The sequence below is a fragment of the Periophthalmus magnuspinnatus genome, chromosome 24 (genome assembly GCF_009829125.3).
Source record: "Periophthalmus magnuspinnatus isolate fPerMag1 chromosome 24, fPerMag1.2.pri, whole genome shotgun sequence".
Taxonomy (NCBI): domain Eukaryota; kingdom Metazoa; phylum Chordata; class Actinopteri; order Gobiiformes; family Gobiidae; genus Periophthalmus; species Periophthalmus magnuspinnatus.
The window spans coordinates 3,382,204-3,394,606 of NC_047149.1; the positions used below are offsets into that span (position 1 = coordinate 3,382,204).

Sequence of the window (12,403 nt, forward strand, 5' to 3'; positions counted from 1 at the left end):
ACACTGAGCACATGGAGCACACAGACCACAGAGAGCACATGGAGCACACAGAGCACAGAGAGCACACTGAGCACAGAGAGCACACTGAGCACATGGAGCACACAGACCACAGAGAGCACATGGAGCACACAGAGCACAGAGAGCACACTGAGCACAGAGAGCACACTGAGCACAGAGAGCACAGAGGTAGTACACAAAGGTAGTACTCAGAGGTAGTACAGGAGTAATATACAGAGGTAGTAAACAGAGGTAGTACACACAGGTGGTACTCAGAGGTAGTACACAGATATTAGGTTAGAGTATCAGTAACAAAGCGAAGGCTCATTTGCTGAGTGAGAGGTTAGTTAAATATAAAACAAACACTGAAACAAACTGTAGTATTCAGAGCACAATACTCTGACTGGCTGCAGTACTCTTTAAATCATGTAGAATATCATGAACAAAACCTGTATTTACAGTGTAGTACAGTATTTAGAATGTATTATTTACAGTGCAGAGAGAGAGCTGGCGGGACGAGGACAGGGGTGAGCCGAGGCAGCAGCTGCAGACTAATACTAAGAGCTAATGCTAACGGCTAACACACAGGCTAATACTAACAGCTAATGCATAGGTTAATGCTAACAGCTAATACACAGGCTAATGCTGACAGTTAATACACAGGTTAATGCTAACAACTGATTCAAACAGCTAATGCACAGGCTAATGCTGACAGACACAGAGAATACTTCAACCACTGTCTGTGCACTTGTGGGGAATTTGGCATCGGTGAATAAGTACCCATTCTCCCCCCTCAGGCGGATAAATTCCGCCGTCTGCTCGTCACTCCCTAAAGACAAAAGAATATTCTTAAATAAGGATGAATATTAAACATTACGATAGTAACACTAATATACAAGTGTATGGAATAATTACGCTCACCGTTTGGTCATTTACACAGTGATTACTGTAAACCCAAATGAACAGGACTTTACTAAGGTTGGCAGATCTTTACTCAAATTTTAACCGTTTCATGTAGCACTGTTGTAGGTGACGTAAACCAGTACTTACATTTGAACGTGTGTATTGCGTACCATACTCTGTTTTCATCTCTTTTTTGTGTAGGTGCATGATGGGATATAGCAGCGCGAAGTGTGCTTGGATACATGCTTCGTCTACGGTCAATCTCCATGGAAACGCAGAGCACATTTTCAGCCCCATTCATTGGATGCATGAAATGGGACAGGACTTGGCGCGCTGGAAGTTACGCAAGCCCTTAAATACACCATTCCAACGGCACATTTAAGGGCACTTAGTCAAATTGAGAAACGGCCACTATCCTTCTAGGGTCAGATTCTCTGTTGGCCTGTTTTTTTTAGCTCCCTTAGATCTATTGAAGGCCCATTTTGGATATCCACAAGCCAAGAGGGCTTTATTGACATGTTGTTTTTTCCCTCTGTGTTTGTGGGCATCACTTGAGCTCTGTGTTGTAGAGTATGGATAACTCAGAGTTTGTGCTGCAGTGGATGATGTGAATCAAACAGCAGGTATAGGTCAGTGTGTTTGGGTTTCCTGAAGACTTCTACCTGGAGTCTTGGTCCTCTCCTATAGTTTCTGCACAATCTAAGAAGGCCAGTTTGTTCTTCTGGGCCTCTTCCCATGTGAACCTGATGTTTGGACCCACAGCATTAATATGTGCAGTAAAGGATTCCAGATCTTGAATTTAGATTTTAGTCCAATTGTCATCCATGTATCGATACCAATGTGTGGGTGGAGTGTCTGGAAATGAGGCCAATGCCTCCTGTTCAAATTGTTCCATAAATAGTTAGACATAATAGGAGAGACCGGTGAGCCCATGGCACAGCCGTGGATTTGCCTGTAGAAGTTTACTCTAAACTGGAAATATGTTGTATTTACACAAATTTCCAGCAGTTTGCAGATTTGGTCAGGTGACTGTTTAGTTCTCTCTTTTAGCTTAGTATCCTGCAGCAACCTCCTCTTAGCTGCCTCCATCGCTACTGATGTGGGGATACAAGTGAAAAGAGAGGTCACATCATCATCATCACCATGGTCTCATCTGAATAAAACTGGAGATGCTTGACTTTGCCCACCAGAGGAGTCAGAATGGTCCTCAGATGTTTGGCCACATTATATTTGAGTCTGAGGGGTAATCCTTCTTTGTGGATTCTGGATAGAACCTGTAATACAGCTGTCTATCAGTGACATCTTTCTTCTCCAGCTTCTGTAAGCAGTCTATGATTTTCTTCTTGTAGCCACTAGTAGGGTAATTCAGGTTTCAGTAATTCATAGGTGGCGGTGTCACTGAGGAGGCTGTTCACTTTAGCCTCGTAATCAGCTGAGTTCAGGATCACAGTGCATCTCCCTTTGTACACTGGTAAAATGTTGATGCTGTGGTCCTTTTCTAGAGCAATGACAGCCTTTCTTTCCTCTGATGTTATGTTGGAGGGAGGAGGTTTGGCACTGCTTAGCACAGGCCTCCAGCTTCTTTCTCTGTAAGCTTATTGTTTCTAATGGCAGTTTCTGCTGCTGTACAATTATAATAATGTCTGGGTTAATAAAGGCGAGGCGTTCAACTGCACCGTGTCAGAATCAGACAGGAAAATTGTACTCACTCTACAAGATCAGCAGAGATGACAAACTACAACATCTACACTGAGCACATGCTATTTTGTTTTGTCTACTATGTTAAAGTGAAAGTGACTGGAGCTTCAGTGAGTTTATTTGTGCTGCAGAGTAAATAGTGAGTGATACAGGTCCTCATGTTGGAAAATGAAACCTCTTTTCTTCCAAAAGTCTGCTTCTGTGTGATAGTGGTTTCTATTAGCATTTAAAGCTGCCAGGGTTTAGTGCTAATGCTGAAGTACTGTAAATACCTGAACACCTCGTGGCCTCATTTGCTCCTGCTCGGTTCTTTGACCTTTGACCTGCTGTAGATTGAGACCAGAGATTTTGGGGCACATCTGATCTGAATTCAGTTTGTTTAGATCAGAGCACTTGGAGTTCTCTGTTACTGTGAATGGAGTAACTGTCAAACAGCAGTAATGTAGACAGCATCTAGTGGTGGTAAGTGAGAATACAACAGCGGTGGGTCGGCCTGTCTAATTACAAATGGGAGCTTTAAATACACATAAATACATATTGTGTCTTTTTAGTAGATATTATGTTCTCTCTCTCCTCACAGTGACTCTCTCTCTCCCCTTTCTCTCCCCACAGTGACTCTGTCTCCCCTCTCTCCTCACAGGGACTCTCTCTCCCCTCTCTCTCCTCATAGTGACTCACTCTCCCCTCTCTCCTCACGGTGACTCTCTCTCTCCTTTCCTCATAGTGACTCTCTTTCCTTTCCTCACAGTGACACTCTCTCTCCTTTCCTCACAGTGACTCTCTCTTCCTCTCCTCCTTAGTGACATACTTTCTCTTCTCTCTCTCCTCTACTCACACTGGCTCTCTCTTCCTCTTCTCCTCAGTGACCCTTTTTCTCACCCTTCTCTCCTTACAGTGACTCTCTCCCCTCTCTCTCCTCACAGTGACTCTCTCTCCTCTCTCTCTCCTCACAGTGACTCTCTCTCTCCTCTCTCTCTCCCCTCTCTCTCCTCACAGTGACTCTCTCCCCTCTCTCCTCACAGTGACTCTCTCTCCTCACAGTGACTCTTTCTTCTCTCTCTGTTCACAGTGACTCTCTCTCCTCCTTTTCTCACAGTGACTCTCTCTCCTCTCTCTCCTCACAGTGACTTTCTCTCCCTTTCTCTCTCTTCTCTCTCTCCTTTCCTCACAGTGACTCTCTCTTCCTCTCCTACTCAGTGACCCACTTTCTCTTCTCTCTCTCCTCTCCTCACACTGACTCTCTCCTCCTCTCCTCCTCAGTGACCTTTTCTCTTTCTTCTCTCTCCTCTGTCTGACAGTGACTCGCTCGTCCGGCTCGTCCACCATGGTGCTCGAGGGCCGTCCTCCAGAGGGCGCTGCGCTCAGGCCAAAGAGGACGTTCTCAGACGAGGTGTACTCCACCTTCAGCTCACCGCTTGCCTGGGTCCTGGTGGTGGCGCTGTTGGTCACATGGACCTGTGTGTTTGTCATCCTGTTTGATCTGAGCACTGCCAGTACAGGTACGCCACCTACAGGACTCTTTTATACTACATACAGGTAAACGCAGGTACGCCACCTACAGGACTCTTTTATACTACATACAGGTAAACGCAGGTACGCCACCTACAGGACTCTTTTATACTACATACAGGTAAACGCAGGTACGCCACCTACAGGACTCTTTTATACTACATACAGGTAAACGCAGGTACGCCACCTACAGGACTCTTTTATACTACATACAGGTAAACGCAGGTACGCCACCTACAGGACTCTTTTATACTACATACAGGTAAACACAGGTACGCCACCTACAGGACTCTTTTATACTACATACAGGTAAACACAGGTACGCCACCTACAGGACTCTTTTATACTACATACAGGTAAACACAGGTAGGCCACTTACAGAGACAATTTCACAGCTGATTTCTTGCTTTGTTTTAGTCCTTATTCATCAAACAAGAGTCAAAAGTATTTAACCTCAAACTGTCAAATATGTAAATAATTTAGTAATAACTACCATAACATGGGATTACCAGTGTGTGTATTTCTTTAACTGCTGGTCAGTGTTAACACTAGCTTAGCCCTGTCATCTCCAGTCTGAGTCATGTGCCGAATATGCATCAGATATGCCAATCGATAGCTTGCCTTTATTTTCATGAGTTGACTCCAGAAACAGTTGTTTGTTGTGTCAGTTAAACCTTAGTTCTTCTTTATTTAAGAGCTTGTAAATAAAGTTTGATGAGGTTTATTTTGATAAACATTGATGAACCTGGTTTAGTCCTGGTTAAATCCTGGTTTAGTCCTGTTCTAGTCCCGTTTAGTTCTGGTTTAATCCTGTTTTAGTCTTGGTTTAGTCCTGGTTTAGTCCTGGTTTAGACCTGGTTTAGTCCTGGTTTAGTCCTGGTTTAGTCCTGGTTTAGAACTGGTTTGGTCCTGGTTTAGACCTGGTTTAGTCCTGGTTTAGTCCTGGTTTAGCTCTGGTTTAGTCCTGGTTTAGTCCTAGTTTAGTTCTGGGTCACACTGAGAACAGCTGGCCTCCATGTTTGTTTGCTCTTTTAGCAGTAAAATGTGCTGTTAATGTGCTGGGCTCACATTTACCTTCAAATAAACACATTTAAACAATAATACAAATAGATCACAAATTACGTAGAGTTTGTCTGTGCGTGTTATCATAGTAACTGACCAGCTACAGTGCATATTCAGCTCTGACTCAAACTGGGCACACTCTCTCGCACACTTTCTGTCACAGTTCTAGCATAGATCTGCGCTCATGATCTTGTTTAAACCGCTCTGTGATTAAATGATCAGTTATCATTCAGATATGTCTGTGCAAACTCAACTTAAATCTTACTCATTTAACCCTTCACATTATATCCTTCTTACATATTAATTCCTCCTTGTCTCCTCTCTCCTCATCTCCTCTCTTCTTGTCTCCTCTCTCCTCGCCTCTTCTCTCCTCATCTTCTCTCTCCTCGTCTCCTCCCTCCTCCCTCCTCGTCTCTTCTCTCCTCATCTCATTCTGTCTCTTCGTCTCCTCTCTCCTCGTATCCTCAGTCTAACTGTGTTTAAGCTTATAACTATAATAATAATAGTAATAATAATATAGTCTAATACCTGTATTTTGAGCAGGTCGTCCTTCGGCTGGGGTCCGGAAAATCCTCAAGGACTCAAGTCGCCGAGGCAAGACTCACTTCACTAACTCTGACTCTCACCCGGTCTAACCCTGTGTAACCCGGTCTATCATGGTCTAACCCCTAACGCTGACTCTGTTAAACCCCACTCACCATAACCCAGTCTAATAAAACACGGTCCAAGCAAAACTGAATTCATTCTAACTCTGTTAAATCTCACTCTCCCTAACCTGGTGTAACACTGTCCATTGTCCTTATGAGTTTTGGGTTATGTTTTTGGTTGTTTTGGGTTAGGGTTCGGGTTATGGTTTGGGTTATAATTTGAGTTATAGTTGGGGTTATGGTTTGGGTTATCTTTTGGGTTATAGTTTGGGTTATGTTTTGGGTTATGGTTTGCATTATGGTTTGGGTTAGGGTTCGGGTTATGGGTTGGGTTATATTTTGGGTTATAGTTGGGGTTATGTTTTGGGTTACATTTTCGGTTATGGTTTTGGTTGTTTTGGGTTATTTTTTGAGTTAGGGTTCAGGTTATATTTTGAGTTATGTTTTGGGCTATGGTTTGGGTTATCTTTTGGGTTATAGTTTGGTTTATGTTTTGGGTTATGGTTTGGGTTATGGTTTGGGTTATGGTTTGGGTTATGTTTTGGGTTATATTTTGGGTTATAGTTTGGTTTATGTTTTGGGTTATGGTTTGGGTTATCTTTTGGGTTATAGTTTGGGTTATGTTTTGGGTTATGGTTTGGGTTATGGTTTTGGTTATGTTTTGGGTTATATTTTGGGTTATCTTTTGGGTTATGAACCTCCTCCAGCTCAGGGCCACGTTTGGCTCATCTGGAAGTTTGTGGAGGTTTGATGTTTTTGGGTGTTTGTCACCTACTTCTGTTGCTTTGCTCTTGTTCCTGTCACTTTGCTCCTGTCTGAGCCCAAACCTCTGAAACATATATTTGTTTCTTTTTCCATTTAATTATTGATATTTGTATTTCATTTACTTAAAATCTAAACATTTCATTCAAATATTTAAATGGAAAAACACATCTCATTTTAGATTTTCCTTATTTTGCATTTCAGTTTTGACATCTGCATATAGACGGGTGTGGTCCTGTCTCAGGTGTAGTTTACATTAAACATTCCTCTGCTCCTGTCTCTGCTCCTGTCGACAGGTGCAGTGGAGAGTCCCTCTGACCCTCTGCGTCTGGTTAAAGGAGCAGCTGAAGGGTCTCTGAACTTCGTCTCCACCATTCTGCGCTTTGCTGCCGGACTGGTTGCCCCCGACGACGAGGATGGTACAAACAGATACACACATACGCACACACGCAGCTTACACACCTGTACATATACACACACAGTTTAAACACCAGTACATATACACACACAGTTTAAACACCAATACATATACACACGCAGCTTACACATCTGTAAATACACACCTGTACATATACACACATACATACACACTGAGCAGAACCAGGCTCAGATCTGGTCTAACTGTCTCTGGTTTGTTACAGGAAACTTGTACGCAGTACGTAAAAAAGGTGAGTCTGCACCTGTCCTGTTTTGTAGCTGTTTGTTGCTGGGTTCAAACTGATCTCGCTTCTGTGGCTCTGCAGCTTCCGAGTGTTCTGAGCTTAAATATCTGAATATTTGTGATTGTTTTAGAGACACTGTTCTCAGACTGTACCAGACTGTAACAGATTGATAAAGTTTCTGAGTGTCTCAGACTGTACCAGACTGTTTCAGACTGTTCCAGACTGTACCACACTGTTTCAGACTGTACCACATTGTAGCAGACTGTACCACACTGTTTCAGACTGTACCACACTGTTTCAGACTGTGCCACACTGTTTCAGACTGTGCCACACTGTTTCAGACTGTACCACACTGTAGCAGACTGTACCACACAGTTTCAGACTGTACCACACTGTTTCAGACTGTACCACACTGTAGCAGACTGTACCACACAGTTTCAGACTGTTTCAGACTGTACCACACTGTTTCAGACTGTACCACACCGTTTCAGACTGTTTCAGACGGTACTAGACTGTACCACAGTGTTTCAGACTGTACCACACTGTTTCAGGCTGTACCACAACGTTTCAGACTGTTTCAGACTGTACCATACTGTTTCAAACTGTTTCAGACTGTACCACACCGTTTCAGACTGTTTTAGACTGTACCAGACTGTTTCAGACTGTACTAAACTAGCCAGGGACTCAGGGTGCGCTCACTCTAACTCAATCAAATGTACAAAGGCCCCTGAACCTTTGGTAAACCTGCCCTGTGTAGTTGTGCCCAGACACGGCATGTGTCAGAGTTTGGCCCAGTTGGAGGAGTTGGGCCAAAGCACAGCATGTACTCATGTACGCCACACAAGCCCTGTGTCTGTGCTCTGATGTCTCTCATCCTCTCTCCTGCTGCTCCTCTTGTTGTTTACTCCATAAACTCATAGAGGAGTATCACAGCAGGACTGACATAAAAATATAAACAAACAGGCGCTGTGTGATGATGTCACCAGGCACATGTAAACAAACAACACTGTGTGATGATGTCATTGGGCCGTGCCTCAGGGCTGTGTGGGTGTGAGTGTGGGACATAGAACCCTTTGCAGTCGTGTTTGAGGATGGCACAGTTTGAAAGGCTGAGTGTGAGTGCACCCTTAGACTGTATTGTATTGGTTTTGGCACTGTTACACGGCTGAGCTGTGCACGTGTGTGTGTGTGTGCACGTGCAGCAGTGAGCTGGCTGGATGAGGACGAGTCTGTGGGGGGCGCTCTGGAGCTCAACGCTTCTGCAGGAGGTACACTTTTATATATTCAGTTTATACTGAACTAATGTTCAAATGTTTGACAGAAATCACTAATGAAATTATGCCCAAAATAACTTTGTCCCATTAACTTTGTTTCTAAACAGAATAAAAAAAGTCTGAGTCTGACGTGAACAAAACTCACTGTAATATTTATATTCATCATATTTCATCTGATTAAACCGTCTGACCCTAAATCTGACCCCAATGCATCTCCTCTGTTCCCCTCTGGTTCTGTGTGGAACTGTGTGGCTCTCTTTGGTTCTCTCTGATTCTGTGTGGTTCTCTCTGGTTCTATCTGGTTCTGTGTGGTTCTCTCTGGTTTTGTGTGATTCTGTGTGGTTCTCTCTGGTTTTGTGTGGTTCTGTGTGGTTCTCTGGTTCTGTGTGTCTCTCTCTGGTTTTGTGTGGTTCTCTCTGGTTCTGTGTGGTTCTCTCTGGTTTTGTGTGGTTCTCTCTGGTTCTGTGTGGTTGGTTCTCTCTGGTTCTGTGTGGTTCTCTCTGGTTCTATGTGGTTCTCTCTGGTTTTGTGTGGTTCTGTGTGGTTCTCTCTGGTTTTGTGTGGTTCTGTGTGGTTCTCTCTGGTTCTGTGTGTCTCTCTCTGGTTTTGTGTGGTTCTCTCTGGTTCTGTATGGTTCTCTCTGGTTTTGTGTGGTTCTCTCTGGTTTTGTGTGGTTCTCTCCGGTTCTGTGTGGTTGGTTCTCTCTGGTTCTGTGTGGTTGGCTCTCTCTGGTTCTGTGTGGTTGGTTCTCTCTGGTTTTGTGTGGTTCTGTGTGGTTCTCTCTGGTTCTGTGTGGCTCTCTCTGGTTTTGTGTGGTTCTCTCTGGTTCTGTGTGGTTCTCTGTGGTTTTGTGTGGTTCTCTCTGCTTTTGTGTGGTTCTCTCTGGTTCTGTGTGGTTGGTTCTATCTGGTTCTGTGTGGTTCTCTCTGGTTCTATCTGGTTCTGTGTGGTTTTCTCTGGTTTTGTGTGGTTCTGTGTGGTTCTCTCTGGTTTTGTGTGGTTATCTCTGGTTTTGTGTGGTTATCTCTGGTTCTGTGTGGTTGGTTCTCTCTGGTTCTGTGTGGTTTTCTCTGGTTTAGTGTGGTTCTCTCTGGTTCTGTGTGGTTCTCTTTGGTTCTCTCTGATCCTGTGTGGTTCTCTCTGGTTCTGTGTGGTTCTCTGGTTTTGTGTGGTTCTCTCTGGTTCTGTGTGGTTGGTTCTGTGTGGTTCTCTCTGGTTTTGTGTGGTTCTCTCTGGTTCTGTGTGGTTCTCTCTGGTTCTGTGTGGTTCTCTCTGGTTTTGTGTGGTTCTCTCTGGTTCTGTGTGGTTCTCTCTGGTTCTGTGTGGTTCTCTCTGGTTCTGTGTGGCTCTCTCTGGTTTTGTGTGGTTCTCTCTGGTTCTGTGTGGTTCTCTCTGGTTTTGTGTGGTTCTCTCTGGTTCTGTGTGGTTCTCTTTGGTTCTCTCTGATTCTGTGTGGTTCTCTCTGGTTCTGTGTGGTTCTCTCTGGTTTTGTGTGGTTCTCTCTGGTTCTGTGTGGTTGGTTCTGTGTGGTTCTCTCTGGTTCTGTGTGGTTCTCTCTGGTTTTGTGTGGTTCTCTCTGGTTTTGTGTGGTTCTCTCTGGTTCTGTGTGGTTCTCTCTGGTTCTGTGTGGCTCTCTCTGGTTTTGTGTGGTTCTCTCTGGTTCTGTGTGGTTGGTTCTCTCTGGTTCTGTGTGGTTCTCTCTGGTTTTGTGTGGTTGCTTTAATTTTCTAATTTGTTTTATAATTGACTTGTGGCTGATGTGTTTGTGTTTTTGTGACTCTTACTCTTCTCTATGGACCAGACGCTCTAACTCTTTCCATCATTTCAGTCATTTGAATTCATTTGTGTTGCTGTATATCTATTTTTTCGTGGCGCAGGTGAATTCCTCCCGTCTCGGAGCAAAGGTGAGTCCCACCTTCAGATTTGGGATATGTTTTTCTGATATGTAGATAATATTTCATTGAATTTTGTTTGTTAGTGATCACGATGCAGGCCAAAAAGAAACTACCCGTGATCGAAGTGGTGGAAGAGGAGGACGAGGACAAGGAACCAGAGGAGGAGCTAGGAGACGAGGAGCTAGGAGATGAGGAGCTAGGAGACGAAGAAGTAGATGAGGAGGCAGATCAGGAGGAAGAAGAAGAGATAGAAGAGGAGGAAGAAGAAGAGGAAGAAGAGGAGGAGGAGCAGCTGTTACAGGAGTATGAGGATTATTACGGTGAGAAAATATTAAAGGGGGTATTCTGCAAAATGTTTTGTATATTTCTCCCATGTTCTAACACTATTCCCTCATAAAAAACAGGAACAGGCTTTACATGTCGTCCAAGCATGTTTGAGTAATCTAGTGATCTCTCCCTGATCGTTAGCAGTATGAGTCTGTACAAGGACCTGCTTTATTCCTGGTTTAGTCCTGGCTTAGTCCTGGGTTAGACCTGGTTTAGTACTTGTTTAGTCCTGGTTTAGTCCTGGTATAGTCCTGGTTTAGTCCTGGTTTAGACCTCGTTTAGTCCTGGTTTAGTCCTGGTTTAGCCCTGGTTTAGTACTTGTTTAGATCTGGTTTAGACCTGGATTAGTCCTGCTATAGTCTTGCTTTAGACCTGGCCTAGTTCTGGTTTAGTCCTGATTTAGTCCCGATTTAGTCCTGATTTAGTCCTGGTTTAGTCCTGGTTTAGTCCTCGTTTACTACGAGAGTAGTAGTAAAATCTTAAATCTTGTTCTCATGTTCTATTTCAGTGAAATGTGTCTAATCTGTTAGAAGCTTGAGTTTAAGTTTAAGAGTTTTAAACTAATGAGTGTTTTCTGTGGCAGACGATGAGGAGGAAGAGGAGGAAGCAGAGGAAGGGGAGGAAGAGGAGGAAGAGGAGGAAGAGGATGAAGAGGAGGGGGAGTCAGGTGAGAAAATAGTCACAGAAAAATGACCAGAATGTTTATTATTATTATTATTATTATTATTATTAGGTCCGAGCCTAGGACGACGTCCTGGTGAGGGATTCATTAAAATCGCGTCCGGAGTATGGAAAATGGCAAAAATCTAGTAGTAAACACGCCCCAACATGCCAGTGACTGGTATCAAAAATTAGAATTCGACGAGCTCTAATTGTCACCAAAGACTCAGAGAAAAAATAACAAAAGACTCGGTAGCGCCCCCTCAAAAAAAAAAAGTCAACTTACAAATCCGAAACTAACATCAAAAAATAGAACATGTCAGACCCCGCGGTCACAAGGGGTGGCGAGGGCCTTTATCACTCCTTGCAGTTATTATTATTATTATTAGGCCTGAGCCTGGGACAACGTCCCGGCGAGAGACTCATTAAAACGCGTCCGGAGCATGGAAAATGGCAAAAATCAAGTAGTAAACAAGCCCCGACGGGCAGAGAGTGGTGTCAAAAATTGGAACTCAATGAGCTCTAATTGTCACAAAAGACCCCGAGAAAAAAATAACCAAAGACGACTCGGTAGCACCCCCTCAAACTTTGTTTTCATGGGGGCAATGGGAGCCCGACTTGAAAAAAAGTCAACTTAAAAATCTGAAACTCAAATAAAAAAATAGTACATTTTGGGACATGACAAAAATTATATTATGGCCCCGCCCTAAAATTGGATATTGGATCAAACCCGGGAATGACAAAAGGGCACACCCTCGCATTCATAACATCCCCTCATACAGTTTTCATCACCAACACTTCAAATTTGGCCAAATCCCACTAAACCCATGTGTGATTAAAGATTATCAATTACATTTTGAATATGACTTTGGGTGTGGTCATGATGAATTTTCAACAAAATCGCTAATTTTTTAATATTTCAAAAAAATATTTCTCTTTCACACAGTTTTTGTTGGGAAAACGCTAACACAGCGTTTATGCACATTTGTGACCTGAACACAATGATA

General features: G+C 43.5%; 2 protein-coding genes across 2 annotated transcripts in view; one reads left to right on the plus strand and one right to left on the minus strand.

Annotated features, from left to right (window-relative positions):
* The window catches only part of LOC117392726 (heterogeneous nuclear ribonucleoprotein Q-like), a 103,998-nt gene extending 102,875 nt beyond the window's left edge, over positions 1-1,123 (minus strand). The window contains exon 1 of the mRNA XM_055232437.1: positions 1,120-1,123. The gene's annotated coding sequence lies outside the window, so the exon portion shown is untranslated. The remainder of the gene's footprint in view (positions 1-1,119) is intronic.
* Positions 1-12,403, plus strand: part of LOC129457414 (probable serine/threonine-protein kinase kinX) — a 41,356-nt gene that overhangs the window by 1,860 nt on the left and 27,093 nt on the right. Inside the window, exons 2-8 of the mRNA XM_055232422.1 lie at positions 3,897-4,097; positions 5,713-5,763; positions 6,875-6,997; positions 7,220-7,246; positions 8,443-8,508; positions 10,392-10,418; positions 10,493-10,729. Of these exons, the coding sequence (XP_055088397.1) occupies positions 3,897-4,097; positions 5,713-5,763; positions 6,875-6,997; positions 7,220-7,246; positions 8,443-8,508; positions 10,392-10,418; positions 10,493-10,729 (732 nt within the window). The remainder of the gene's footprint in view (positions 1-3,896; positions 4,098-5,712; positions 5,764-6,874; positions 6,998-7,219; positions 7,247-8,442; positions 8,509-10,391; positions 10,419-10,492; positions 10,730-12,403) is intronic.